Raw genomic sequence first — 15,462 nt, 5'->3', positions numbered from 1 at the left:
TGCGCTACTCACTGTGTTGTGTCTCTCTGTCTCTGTCTCTCTGTCTCTGTCTCTGTCTCTGTCTCTCTCTCTCTCTCTCTCACACACACACACACACACACACACACACACACACACACACACATACACGTGCACACACGCGCACACTGAGTATTCTCATTTTTAAAAGCCTAGGTAATGATGCTTAGAGAACATGGCTAAGAAATAAATGACAGACACAGAAAGAAAATAATAGTGGACTTCTCAGGGTTAGGAGGTGGCTACCAGGGTCCAAGTGCATTAGTGGGCTGAAGTTTTGAAAACGTATTTTACTTTTGGTGATTTTGGCTGCTCTTATCCTACACTTACTATAGAGGCTGCTGCACACACGGTCTTGGGTCTCTGGTGCTGTGGAGAGCTGTGAGGGAGGCTCTGCTGTGTCGTCAGGCTTTGAGGAGAGGGGCTCACATACAGAACAACCAGCAGCACTGCATGTTACCGGCTTGACAGGAAGCCTGCCCATGTTGGTCTCCTGTTTTGCCCTCCCCCCACCTTGGAAGGAGTGAGAAGGAAGCTGCGTCCTCTGTCTTTGATTCACAAAGACATTTTGATCTCAGATGGCATTGTGGTGGTAATCTTATATAGCACATGATTATTCTAGTCATGGCATTTGGAACATATCAAAATCTTTCTGTGTCAATTACCACACATATTACTATTTTCTAAAATGAATACATAGTGTGTTCCGACTGTAGGACAATGTTATGATTCATTTAATCATGTAATGATGGATAAAATTCTTAGGAAATTAGAAATGTTTTTACTAACAGAGTCAGACGGAATATTCCTATATGTCATTTTTGCCTGTCTGATGATCCCTTTAATCTAAGTCTCCTGGAGTGGGCTAACTGGATACGTCCTTGCCGGTTGGAAAGAAGGTGCCCTTTCCAGTCTCCCCATCAGTGGCTGCAGGTGCGCATGGCCAGGCCGTGTTGGTGAGACGTGATGAATGCAAACAAGCTCCCTCCTGATGTTTGTGTTAAGTGGAAGAACAAGAGCTGCGTGCTAGACAGAAATCACGCCCATTGCTCAGCAATTCTCATGGACAAATGCAAACCAAGTTTACCTCCTACCTTCCTGAAAAAAAAAATCAATATAAAAACAGCTGATTTATTTTTCTTACAGATGATTCACATGTCAGTCTAAAAGATAATTTCATTATTTTATATGGGGAAAAGCTAATATAATAGCTTGCCACTTCTCTAGCTAGATTGATTTTTTTTGAGGGACCCTGTATGTTGCACCTGTAGAGTTTGCCTTTCTGATTACATTATTGGAACAACATCCTTAACATATTTTGTGTGTTTTACCATCCCTGACTTCGTTTTGGGCTAATCTTCATTTTGGTGTCATTTGTGTTTGGATAACTCAGAAATTATCTGTGAACCTGTTGGTAGAATGCTTTTATGAGACGTGCAGAATGCTGTGAGAAATACTAATTTATTACAAAAACCACTGTTTGTACCTGCAATAAGATTGTAATTATTTATTGTAGAAATTTTAAGGAAGCCTATTTGTCCTTAGTGCGGTGGAGGATGGAGGACTGCTGTAACCCAGGCTGTACCCTCGGCTAAATCAAGATGCACTTCCACCTGGGGAAACATTTCTGTCGTTTCAAATTGTAAACTAGAACCTACGCACAGAAGTTCAGCAGGTGCATCTGTGGACACTCATCACAAATAAGTCATTCAGCCGGGGGTGGGGTGGAGTGGCACGCTTGGGAGGCAGAGCCAGGAGGATCTCTGTGAGTTTGAGACCAGCCTCCTCTACATAGTGAGTTCAAGACCAGCTGGGGTTACAGAGAGAGACCCTGTCTCAAAATGAACAAACAAAGCATACAGTTTCCACTACAAAGTAATTCTTATGGAAAAGGCACAGAGTTGCCTATCTCCCACAGTAAGAAGTCTGAGCCAGGGGCAGGCACAGCAGGCAGAAGAAACTGGCTCAGGAGTGAAGCCAGAGCTTGGAGGGCTAGAACGAGGTGGCTGCCCTGTTTCTCTTACTTTACATGCTATTTTAGTTCTACGTAAAATCAACATGGATGAGGAGATTACTGTTCTCCAGCCCAACGGGAAAGGAGAAAACAGGGCCCCATGTGCTCACATCTACTGAAGCCATGCAGCAATTCCTGTGTTCTGCAATGGCTTTGGAGCATTCTCATTGAAAAGCTGGATATTCAACCGGACGCGTTTGAAATAAATTAGATTTAAAGGAGCCGATTATATTGGCTCCTATTATATTGTGTTCCCAATTGTCTTTGCTCACTGCCTGTTGATAATGGATTTATTTTTTGATCAAATAGATTGAGGAGCTGAGCGAAATAGAATACATTGAAAATCTTCCTATCCTTCGAGTTCTCAATCTACTAAAGAATCCAATTCAGGTGAGAGTTTCTTTCCCTCAGGGGTGGAGAGAGGGGAGGGGAGCAAGGACCAGTCTTGGAATTCCTGTTCAGCCTGTACTCTTGATAGGTAGGGAGCATCAGGAATGTGAATACAGCACCCTCTCCACAGCCCTGAAAAGAATTACAACAGCTACCTGAACTAACACTTCAAACAGCTTGTTTAGAGAAGTGTGAATCTCTTTCATGGCTAGCAAGCTGTCAGCTGCCCCAGTTCCAGTAAAGCCTGCATTGGGAAGCCCCTTCCCTGGTCCTTTAAGACAGATGGTGGGTGGAGCTAAACATTGCAACAGAGAATGAATAATAAGATTGCAAAGCAGTGTCTTTTCATATCAGAGAATAAAGAGCCCAGAGGTCGAGACAGAATGTGGTTCCTGTTTTATAACAGGAGAGGCGGTGTGGACACCTAAAGTAATTTGCCTGGATATAGCCATGGGATTGGCATGGTTATACAATAACCATAGACCAAAACAACACAGTCCCTAGGGGTTTGCAACCTTTGAGATCGCAGATCAGGGACAGTTTTCCGGGCTTCTCTTCTCCTCCATTGCTAATGCCCTTCTTCCTGCCCCTCCCTCCACCTCTTGTCCAGCTAGGCTTTGTTTGGTTTTTGTACCCATATTCTTCCCTTTTGCTTCCTGAGTCCTGACCAAGTAAGCTTCTCTTATATTTGTCTTGTTTATATCTTGACAAATATGTCTAGACAAATGAAAATATCAAGTCAGAAATAAAAAAAGAAATATTGAACAATAAAAGCAGATAGGAGACAGTGGCAGACAAGGTAAGACCTTTCAGGGGAAGTAAGGAGCGAGATCTGAAGTGGCCGCCACACCCCAGTCTCTGGCCCTTGGAGAGTTCTGCAGCTGCACAAACCCCTCCCCCAGGTGAATTCACTTACAAACAAACACAGCACTTACACTTTGAAGCATGCAAGAGAAGCTTTAATGCTTCACTTGGTATATAGTAATCATTCAGGTTTCTGGGGCACAGTATGGCAGTTCACTCATGCATACAATGTGGAGTAATTCATCAGGGTAATTAGCAGCCCATCTCCTGTGTCTCGGTGTTGGGACCCTAAATAAAGATCCTATTACATATTTACTTCTCTTGCATTCCCATCAACGAGAGGCATCTTACACCTGTGTCTTGCTCTTCAGCGAGATGAAGCATCTTATACCAAAACTCCCCCTCAGTTACCACTTTAAAGTCAGGCAATCCTAACAGTTGGCAGGGAGTAAAGAGGAATTTGCTCATAAGCGAGTATCATTTTATTACTGTAAGGCAAGTTCATAATGAATGATCCCAACTAATACAAAAGAACACACTAAATAATAAACCCATGATGAAATAATAAGACACAGTCAAATGTCATTATTGTCAGTAATGAAACTCTTTGGCATTAGACAAGAAGGATTTGATGTCTCAGATGGGCTGCCCCACCTCTTCGAGGCTCAGCCTCTGCCCCAGATGATAATCCTGCCACCTTGCTATCTCACAGGGAGATTAGAGAGATCCGAACATTTGAAGAGCTTTATAAGTTATAGGGCACATTCTGCACCTCGGTGTTAATTTAAGGGGGCTGGTGAACGTGGTGAAAACGCAGAGCCCTGTGTGAGGCAGGGAGACAGGGTCATGGCAGCAGGTCTTGAAAAGCCCTTGGGGATAGGTTGGTGCTTGGTGACCTGGGGAAGAGGAAAGCCTTGAAGAGTCTTCTTGTCTTAAATAGAACAAATCTGACTACTGGCACTTCGTAATATTTATGCTGCTGCGACTGACAGAATTAGATCAGCAGAAGATTAAAGTGGAAGAAAAGGTATGTAATCATGTTGCTTCATGTGTTTTCCATCTAATGTGTGCAAAAAATCTCACGCTGCTTGTAGCAGGACCAGTGTCACCAATCAGTGAAAAGCATAGCAGCATGCAAATTAGGTCTTTATTTAGGAGCATTTCCTTGTCCTAGGATTTGTCAGTTGAACCCTCTGTTAAGCTGGGTATCAACACATGCGGTGACAGGTGTCCCATGGGTACAATGGGAAGTCTGACAGTGAAGGGTACTGCGCCCCCTCCTGTTGCCCATGCCTGTTGTGGCCGATAGCAGTATAAATAACTCCCTATCTAAGTGCAGAGTCTGAAATTCTGTCTGTATTATTTTGAAAATTAACAATGAAATGTATCATGTCACTCTGTGTAATCCAAAGGTGCTCAAAGCACTACTCTGCTGTCGTAGTTCCTTTAAGTCTGCTCTTCACAATGATCCCTCTGATCCGCAGAGTTGCTGAGGAATGAGCTCTTGCGTGCTAGCTAGCCCCGCCTCCCTACCTTCCCCAGCTGTGGGAGGCATTGCCGCTAATGAGAGGCTTCTTATACCAGATCCAATTTGAGATGGCAATGAAGACAGGTATATAGGTAGGCACATATTCCATCCCATAAATGCCTTCCCTCAGCCCAGACTAAAAATAGTTTCATATGCTTCCTCATCCTTATTTCCACACTCGCAGCCACCAGGTACAGGCCTTTTTTTTTTTTTTTTTCATTTTGCAAGTCACTAGCAAATAAAGGGATAATGTATTTAGGAGGATGGTAAAGACAGAGGCCTCTACACCAAGGTAAGGGCCTGCGTCCTTGCCTAGAGAAAGCCAGAGTAAAGAGTAGCAAGTCTGGGAGGGCGAGAGGGGGTGGGACCGGTCCTAGGCAAGAGGACGTCAGAAAACACTTCTCTGGTGTCGACCTTGTGGACTCTCCAACAATATGTTGTATTCCTCCTTCTCATACTAGCAGCTGGATTTTGTATTAAAATGAACCGAGTACTTCAGGGATTTTGTTTGGATTTTTTTCTTTAGCTCCCCACAAGCCAGAGAATATAAAGCAAAAGAGAATCAAAGGATTCCACTCAGCTTTTTACAGGAACTGTCATTATTGAGATTTTAGCAAAGTTAGAGTTGACAGGAAGACTGAGGCAAGGCTGGGGAGCACGTGACTTACCTTGTCGATCTCGGTTGCTTATCTAGGCATTTCGCTAAGGACAGTCCAGTCCTTGTGTTCTTTTGGAAAACAAATATGCCTCCTTTTTACTTTTCTGCAAAGGTTTCTGCAGTGAATAAGTATGACCCTCCTCCTGAAGTGGTTGCTGTCCGAGATCACATGACCCATGTTGTCAACAGCATGTCGCAGCCACAAAGGATCTTTGACAGGTATTTATTAGGACCCCTACAGGTAGAACTGGGAGTGGGCATGAAAGGGATGAGATGGGGCTGATGTGTTCTCTAGCCCTCTCTCCCATGTGACTCACTCCTGAGGTGCAGAAGCTGTTTTCTTAGGGGTTGGGTGATGGCTCACAGGTTTAGGGCATTGGGTGCTCTTCCAGAGGACCTGGGTTCAATTCCTAGACCCACATGTCAGCTCACAACTGTCTGTAACTCCAGTCCCAGGGGATCTGACACTCTCTTCTGGCTTCCATGAGCATCAGGCACACACATAGTACACAGACTACATGCAAGCAAAACACTCATGTACATAAAGTAGTAAATAAAATTGAAGCTGCTTTCTTGCCTTCTCTGAGGTAGGGGCACGTCTTCCATCCTGGTCTGTTATTGTGCACTTGAATGTGCTTTCATTGGTGGCTTTCCCAGACAGAATGGGGATCTGACTCACCTTTACTCTTTCATCAGGTCCCTTGTACTCTAGCTAGCCTGAGCCAAATGGCAGAGAGTCTAAAGTAACAATTGCTAGCTTTTCTGCCCTAGAGCTTCAGCTCATTAACAGAAAATTGTTACCATTTACGAGCACATTGATCACTTTTCTTGTTGTCTTGATGAAGTGCTTCAGCACTCCATCAAAAGTGATTTAGGAGTGGAGAGTAAACTTTTTCTTATGGTTTGAGAGGATCTGGTCCATCATCGTGATGCAGAATAGAAGCAGGAACAACTCCCAACAGCGGCAGAGGGGGCTTTCTTATATCTGGGCAGATCGGGAAGTGGGAAGAATGCAGGTTCTCAGGTGGCTTTCCCCTTTCCCATATATTCAGGCCTGGGTGCCAGCCATGGGGGGGGGGCGGCAGCGGTGGTGGTTTGAATGAGAAATGTCCCCTATAGGTGTGTGCATTTGAACACCTGGTCCTCAGTTGGTGGTGCTGTTTAGGAAAGGTTATGGAGCCTTTGGGAGGCGTAGCCTTGCTGAAGAGGTCCATCACTGGGGGAGGGCTCTGAGCGCACAGGTCTGCCGGGCTCCAGTGGTCCTCCCTGCTTCGTATCTTCAGTTGAAGGTGTGATCTCTGAGCTTCCTCCTCCTGCTCCTTGCTGCCATCCCTCCCCTGACCTTATGGACTCTTTCTCTAGAACCATGAGCCCAAAGTAAATCCCCGTTTCACAAGTTGCTTTGGGCCATGATATTTTATCACAGCAGAAAGTAACTAACACAGTGCCACATACATGGGCCATATCCCCCTCAGTGAATCCTTTCTGGAAAACCCTCAAAAATGCATCCACGGGTGTACCTCACTTGTATCCTAGACACCAGATGACAGTCCCAATTAACCCTCACACCATCCATTGTAAACCTTTCCTTAACTGTGAGCAGAAGCTAAGTGCTTCTGCCAGAGAGCATTCTATGAATTCGGGTTTTTAGGAGAGTACCTAGAAGGAAGCCCAGCTCACCTCAGAGAAACCTGAGTAGTCTCTAAAGAGCCGCCGTCAGCGCAGCAGGGACGAGCCACCTTGCCTGGCTGCACACATGATTGAGTCTCTCACCTCCAGATCCGAAGACAGATTTACCATGGTTTCCCCATTTCTTTTTAAACAGTCTGTCAGAGCAGATGGCCATTTATGCCGTAAGTATAACAGAAATTCTATCAATACCCACAGGCATTTTAAAAATACTTGTAAAACTCTTGGATATAAGCGCTTCTTTTCATCACGTGGTGTTTGCTTCTGCACCTCACGGTCGGCTTCCCACAGAGAGCAGAATGCTTTATTTCCCAATCCAGGACATGGTTTTTACATATGATATAGTCATGTCGACATTGACAGTTTTGCATGTTTATGAGAGCCCTCCGGGTGAGATGATTTAGCCTTCCACTGTGTACATCAGGAAAAGTACATTTGACTTGAGAGAAGGCCTCTCTTCTGATTGTAATGTCACTGCCTGTTCGATGCTTTAGGGTGTGTTTATGTACGAACATGCATCAAAGCCATCAGTAGTAGTGTTTGATAAACATGTTTCTTGGTCATGTCTGGCCGCCAGACAAGCAAGGGCAGAGGCCTTGTCTGGATCATGGCTCCCAGTTCTGCTTCAGTGGCTGCCAGGAAGTCCAGCCATTGCCCTTCTCACTGTACCAGGACGACAGCAGCCCCCGCAGCTGGAGCAGGACACCAGTGGGCTGTGGGCACCTGGCCTGTCCATGGAGTATCACATCACTGGAAAATCAGTGTTCCCTCAGTGGGGTGGGGACGCCTGACTAAAATGATGCCAGCCAGCTGCAAGGGGCCTGGTAGTCACTGATAGCTCTTTGCCCTTCAGTATGCGGCCTTCCCCAGAACCACCTCATGTGTCTGTGCTCTCTCCCAATCTGGCACTAGGCAGTTCTTCAGGAGGCCTGGGTTTTGTTCTAGCCTACTCTGGATTTGTTGTGCGCTTTCATAGGTTTTTGGTTTTGTTTCGTTTTGCTTGAGGAGAATTTTTAAGTTTTCTAACATTTTTCTTGTTCTGTTGATTTGATTTTCTTGGTCAGGAAGACTTCTCTTACCTATTTTCAATATCTGTCCCTGTCTGCCATATATTTTTTCTTGAATATTTACTTTGAGGGAGTCACTAATGCACATGTAGTTGTAGGAATTAGTACACATGGACTCCATATCTTTCCCTCATATTCCACAATGCCCTGGACAACTGTTAGTCAAGTACCAAAACCAGGAGACTGACCCAGAAGCCTTCTGAGTTACCAGGTTTCTCTAGCCCCTCAGGGGCTCCTGAAGTCCTGTCTGGTTCTGTGCAGTTTCATTCGGAGTCAGTCACCTGAGCACCACACTCAAGACAGCCGTTTCATCCCAAACCTCCCTGTGATGCCTTTAGATAGCTGTGACCTCTCTCTCTCTCTCTCTCTCTCTCTCTCTCTCTCTCTCTCTCTCTCATCTCTGGAAGCCATAGATCTGCTTCCACCTCATAATATTGTCACTTCAAGAATATGATGTACATAGATCACACAGTGTAACTTTCCAAAGCTCTCCCAGCACTTGGGAGGCAGAGGCAGGCAGATCTCTGTGAGTTCGAGGCCAGCCTGGGATACAGGGTGAGTTCCAGGAAAGGCACAAAGCTACACAGAGAAACCCTGCCTCAAAAAAACAAAACAAAACAAAAAACAAAGCTCTCACCTCCTACCCCATGCAGGGTACCTTCCTGGAAATTCATCCATGGGGCTGAATCCTTTTTTTATTGTTTAGTATTTCAGGGCATAGGTGTATCAGCAGTAATTTAATCATTCACGTGTGAAAGATGTTTAGGCTGATTCCAGTTTGGGGTGTCACTAATAAAGTTTCGATAAATCTCCATGAGCAGGTTTTTGCACATGTTGCCTTCAGCCTGTCCGCTCCCACTGGGTACCTAGGGCTGTTTGGAGGGTTCCTGTCCTTAGATCTGTCAGATGGCATTGGCTCCAGTACCAGGCAGTCTGCACATTCCTGGAGACACTTCATCTCCTTCTGTTGTGTGTGTTCCCCATGGGTGCTTGTGCTTAAGCTTTCCCTATTTTTATGCATATCCACAGAGATTAGAAACCCATGCTGTTTCCTGGATGTCATGGAATCTTTACTGAATCCACACCTCAGCTCTGCAATCAGACATTTTATTTTATTTTGTTTCTATAGCTTATCTCATGAAGTGTGCAAACACAAGGCTCAGTCTATGATGGAGGACACCGTGTTGATAATTTCATTCTCTTATTTTAAGGCCAGGGTCTCTCTGTGTAACTCTGGCTGGCCTGGAACATACTATGTAGATCAAGCTGGCCTTCAACTCACAGAGCTCTTCCCATCTCTGTCTCTTGAGTGCTGGGATTAAAGGAGTGTGCCACTATGCCAGGCAATAATTTTGTTCTTTGTTCTGGTCTTCCAGTGTAGAGTCACATACCAGCCCTTCCTTTCCTTTGAACGAGTCAGTCTGCCTTCCTCTACTCCAGCTTGTGTTAAGTGAGGAGTAATAGAAACCGCTTCCTTAGCCCTCTGGGGATTCCACCAGGGGCTTGTAGAACTTTAGAGCAGTACCTGGCACGCAGTGATCGCTCGGGTGTTGATCACTGTGTTGATACCCTGAAGCCTGCTCTGCGTGCCTGTGTTCCCAGGCAGTGGATATGGATGCTAATCACTGACCTCAGAATTCACTCCCTTTGCTCACTGGTAAATTCTGGGAGGAAGGAATACTTTAGCAATCAGAAGCTAATGTGTCCTACCATGTTTTTCCTTTAGAAAAGCTTGGTAAAGTAAATTGAGAGAAATTGGTATTCTACCTTATTTTCTATCCTTTGAACAAAAGGTTATATTTTATTTTATGTTGTATATGCGTGTGTGCCTAAGTGTATGTATATGCATCATGTGTGTGTAGGTACCTGTGAAGGCCAGAGGAGGATATCAGATTACCCTGGAACTGGAGTTATGGTTGGTTGAGACCTACTAGATGTGGATACTGGAAACCAAGCCTGGGTCTTCTTGGAAGAGGACTAAGTACTCTTAATCCCTGGCCTGTTTCTCTAGCCCAAATGTTATTTTTCATATATTATAATCTTGTTTCTGGAGAGTGGGACCAACCTTCCACTTGCCCACATTCAGCAAGCACTTGTTAATGATAACTGTGACTTAGAAAGCTTACCTGTGCATGTAGCTAACAGAGCATCTCTGCTGGATCTTGTTGTAGCACCCTGCCAAGTCTGGATGCCCCTTATCCCATGCTGATCCTAACTGGTCCCGCAGCTTGTGGGAAACGAGAACTCGCCCACCGCCTCTGCAGACAGTTTAACACTTACTTCAGATACGGGTGAGTGTGCCTGTTGGTACATAAGTCTGTGAGAGTCTTCTGCCTTGTTGGGGGGCATCAATCTCAGATGCTGTTGATTCTGTCTGCTTTAAGCACATTCTTTCACAGACACAACAATTTATTTAAGTTATATTTAAAAACTAGAAGTGGTAAGCAAAGTGAATGTTAGGTAGATGACAAGTCTTCAGACGTCCCAGCCATCATACCCCTACAATTGGATCGGTATGATTACCTGGTCTTGCATGATGTGGAATCTTTTATCTCCTGCTATCCTAAATGATATAGTAGAGATGATTATTAATGTATATTCCAGTTACAGAACTTGTCAACTAGCACAAAGAAACAAAAGATTTTGTTTTTGCTGAGACCAGTAGTAAATATATCTCAGTCTAGCTGACCAGCCAAACACACAGACAAGCAGGGCACACTCGTTCCTTTACACACCTCTCCCATGCAGGGTCTCTTAGCTTCTTTGCCATTAATTACACCAGAATCTACACAGGGTTTATATTTAATCCTTCAGAACTCCCTGGGTCTTAATGAGCTTCCCTCCAGGATGGACTGTTTCTGTTGGGAGGGTGTTGCTAGACAACATATGTAGTATGAGTGTGCTGTTCCAGTTACCTGCGGGCTGACTTCCAGGGACAGCCTTCCCACAGCCGGGCTTGGGACACATGCTGGCAACTCTGGATCTCCGTGTCTCCTCTCCAGGGGCACACAGCAGCAGGGTGGGGACAACACAAGTGTTCCCCCTCCCTTCCCTCAGGTGGCTCAACAAGCTCAGGGTTCCCTGTATCAAAATAGAGGAATATATGTATGTGTGTATATATGTATGTATACATACATACTCATATATGTCTACATATATACACAAATATATGTGTATGTATGTATATATATATTTGCATATATATACCCATCTGAGAAAACCAGCCCACTGGACTTACAGGTGTTTTAGAAGTTTCTAGAAATCACATTTAGATGGAAATGTCTGACCTGATTCCTCTTTGGTCTATACATGTGGCAAAGGAATTACTTTGGAATTAGCAGTGCCTGGCAGAGACTTGAAGATGTAACTGCAATGCTGTATAGGACATAAGCCAGTAAAAAAAAAATTAGTTTCTAATGCTGTTACAGAAAAAGCCCCCTCCTGAAGCTGTATGTGTTCAAACAATGTAAATACCATCTTTAAAAGGCCTATTTAGAGACTTAAAATTGCAACACAGGTTTGGACATTTCTAGACATAAATGCTATAGAATATAAATATCACAAAGCAACAAAAATAAGCTAAAAGTTAATACTAGCATTGAAAAGCTTAGTGTGCTGTTATGTTCATGTGGGGACACCCAGCCTGCTTTCAGAGATAAGCTGAGCACAGTGAGTAGAAGGCCAAGCTAGGGTGGAGGGTATATGCTGACCATTGTGCCAGGGTATAAATTTGGAACCTTTTAGCAAACCAAAGTGACCTAGGGAACTGGGGCTTTCTCTTATTGCTGTCATGTCTGTAGTGACATCTGGCAATAGTTGGTGGCCTGGTCCTTTTTATTTACCAGTGATATGCTCTTGCGAAGGTGTATTTGGTCTGATATGTTTTTGGAAATGTTTATTGACTTACCATCAACATTTCTATTTCAGTCTGCTTATATGTTCTTATCTGGCTCAGCTACTCATTGCCACCCAATCCTAAATGTCCCTTATTAAAATGCTTACTCATCCTGATTTGACTGGTTTCCTTAGTGTCTTTTTTTCCTGGCTTGTCTAAGCCAGGTAGAGAGGTGGCCACATTAGCCTTATTCACCAATGAGCTCTTGCTGTCTAACATATGACCAGGTGCTTAATACATGTGTAATAAATACTTGTTAAATGATAGACAGACTGCCTGAACAAATGGACAGCCAGGTTAATAGCCACAGATGCAAATTTAGTTGAAATGGCAGTGATAGGAAGCATAGGTGACTGATGGATCTGTGGAGAAATGGCTGGATACATGAACTCATTCAATAGGTATTAATCGAGCTCCTCCCGTGGTCTAGTCCCCGAGGATACAGTGAGAAAGACTGGTGAGGTCCTCTCCTTTGTGCGGTGTATAATCTGGTGAGGACTCTAGCATCTGTGTGCAGGTGTGAGGTAGCAAAGCAAACCCCTCACAGTAGACACTGCATCTGTACTGCTGGTGCCGCCACTGATTCTTCTCTCCTGACTGGAGTTGGTGATGAGCATCAAAATGCTACCACCTGCTCCTACCACCTTCCCCTTCACACCCCCTCAGGGGCTCAGAATGGGTCCACCCACTGTTCCTCAGCATCTTCATGGAGGAAGAGAGCTAGGCATGTTCAGTGACAAATCATTCTAAGAATTCCACCCAAGACCATGTCCTTGGATCTCAAAGGCGGGCATTAGGTAGCTAGTGATTTCACCCATCTAGGAAACTAAGATAGTTCTGTCATTATACAAAGCCACTTTCTGATTAATACTAGAGAGAAACATCTTCAGGGACAAGCCATTGCTCTTGGTTAGAGGATTTTTTTTATGGTTTTTATCCCACATAATTGTAGATTTTTAATTAAATGAAAGAAGACGTGGATACAATCTCATTGTGCAACATTTTCCTGGCTATTTTTTCGGATCTTCTCTTTCTGTCCTATTTCTTTTCTTTTTTAAATGACATTCACCAAGATCAAGACGTTCAGTAACATTCACACATGCTAAGTTGCATGTATAGAAATATGAATAAAGAATATAATTCTGCCATATAACAAACAGTGGTGAGGCTGAGGCATTCTACTGGGATTAGCCTTTGGTTTTACATTTCTTCTTGGCCTAGGAATAGGTCAGATGCCCTTTCTGTATCTATGTTAGTGACTGGTGACTGAGAGATAAAAGTGCACTGCTTTCAAGGTCTATTTCTTTATTTTGGTTTTTTGAGACAGGGTTTCTCTGTATAGCCTTGGATGTCCTGGAACTCACTCTGTAGACCAGGCTGGCCTCCAATTCAGGAATCTACCTGCCTCTGCCTCCCTAGTGCTGGGATTAAAGGCATGCACCACTGCCACTTGGCTGTCTATTTATTTCTAACTTCGTATTATCATACAAGCCAGTGACTTCCTGGGAAAGTGTTGGATGAAGGAGGCCCCACCAAGCTAGACCAATTTCCAATTTTAAGGTCAGTCACGTGATCTGAAGCATCCTTGAAGACAAACTTTATTCTTCCCTCCCTCTCTGTTTTATAATAATCTCTATTGTCACCTGGGCTTTCATAGCTGTGCATTAAAAGAAATCATAACAATGTGGCGTGAGTCAGGGGCTCACAGCCGAGCTCTGCCTGAATGTTAGTACGGAGCTTGCTGTCCTGCTCACCATTTGCTGAGGCACTCGAGTCCAGAACTGGGGTTCTAATCTGTGTTTCTGAGCCCCACTGGTCAATCTCCTCAACCACCTGCTCACTCTTTGTTCTTAGACATCTTTTCATCTTAGCACCTTGTCCTAGATACTTTAGAATGCCATTATTAGGGATGACCATCCAAATTCCTTTCCTTCCTACCAGTGTCCTTTCCATGGGCGTGTTTTGTGAGGAGCTTTGGGGAGAGCTCTCTCTGGAATGCCAAAGCCCCCTTAGTCCTTTTTCACCAGACATGGTGTCCCTAGCTTAGTCCTTTTCTGGTAAAGAAACTAATATGGAGTGTGGGTCCCATTAAGCCATGATGTAATCACATATCATGATTTCATTAGTAAATAAGTGAATTAGCAAGTAACAAAGTCATAGAAATGTGCAGAGGGGGTGCTTGATGCTGAAGGGGAGGGCCCAAAGAAATCCATGTTCGTTAAACTTGGTGCTGCTTTTCCTCAGTGAGCTTGGCAAAACGTTGCTTTTACTGTGAAATATTTCCTTTTCAGGATGTTCATAATCGGGTGGCACACACACAGTGGAGGTTTCTATGTGTAAAATTGGATGACAGATTGAAAAACCCACAGGTCATCTTAGGTCCTTCTTAATAGAAGGTCCCACAGCCGTCACCAGTCATCATCCCCATTCTCCACATGACTGGAGCCGTCCCTTTGTTTACCTGCCCACACGTTTCAAATTGCTTCTTTGTTTAGTCTCTTTTTTAGAAATTCTTCAAAACTCCCTGCCACTCAATCCCTTTATTGGGAAATGTAAATTCAATGTAGCGTGTAAAGACTTTGCTGAGGGTATACCGCCACAGATGCCAGGCCATAGATTTATCTCCTCTGTCTGTCAGGAATACCAATAGACAGAGGGGCCCAGGTCTCTGCCCAGGCACAGGGAGAAATGCCAGTGTGTTCCACCAACAAAACAAATGCCACCATGTTTTGAATGTACTCTCTTTCTGGCATCTACATGTAAATGTAACACTGAAACCTGAAATTTTCCTGCTACAGTTAATTTTTGATTATAATATAAAGGGAGCCAACATATGAATTTTAAATCTGTGTTTTTGACTTTGTAATGTGGAGGTTTTGAGGCTCAGCTTTACCCTCCTAATTGGTGTGTTGTTATAGAAGTTGACTAGAGTCGTCCTGGCATGGCTGCTTAGTTCCATGTAAATTGCTGTGTTCAGTTCTTCATCTGTAAAATAAGAAATAATCTCTGCTCTGTGGGTTTGGGTTTTTTGTTTGTTTGTTTTGTTTTGTTTTTTAGTAAATGATTTAGCATGTCAAGCATCTATCAATTCTCATCTCCTATTTTAGAACTATTAGATAATCTAAAATTCATTCTCTTACCACAACTTAATATTGGGAAAGCAGAAGGTTGTAGTTGGCTTTTTCTCTTTTGGGGGGTTTTCACCCAGCTCCCAAATAATGACATGGAGACTTATTCTTAGTTACAAATGACTGGCCTTAGTTTGGCTTATTTCTAGCCAGCTTTTCTAACTTAAATTATCCCGTTTCTCTTCTACATTTTGCCTCTGGGCTTTTTATGTTTCTTTATTCTGTATGTTTTTCTTCCCTTCTTACTCTGTGGCTGTCTGGGTGGCTGGCC

At 43.9% G+C, this 15,462-nt stretch overlaps 1 protein-coding gene across 1 annotated transcript in view; it reads left to right on the top strand.

The window, feature by feature from the left end:
* The window catches only part of Lrguk (leucine rich repeats and guanylate kinase domain containing), a 112,026-nt gene that overhangs the window by 40,827 nt on the left and 55,737 nt on the right, over positions 1-15,462 (top strand). The window contains exons 8-11 of the mRNA XM_028866154.2: positions 2,342-2,422; positions 4,167-4,253; positions 5,525-5,631; positions 10,340-10,459. Coding sequence (XP_028721987.1) covers positions 2,342-2,422; positions 4,167-4,253; positions 5,525-5,631; positions 10,340-10,459 — 395 coding nt within the window. The remainder of the gene's footprint in view (positions 1-2,341; positions 2,423-4,166; positions 4,254-5,524; positions 5,632-10,339; positions 10,460-15,462) is intronic.

This window comes from Peromyscus leucopus, chromosome 3 (genome assembly GCF_004664715.2).
Source record: "Peromyscus leucopus breed LL Stock chromosome 3, UCI_PerLeu_2.1, whole genome shotgun sequence".
In the NCBI taxonomy this organism is placed as follows: Eukaryota; Metazoa; Chordata; class Mammalia; order Rodentia; family Cricetidae; genus Peromyscus; species Peromyscus leucopus.
This window is presented reverse-complemented; position numbering and strand designations above follow the sequence as displayed.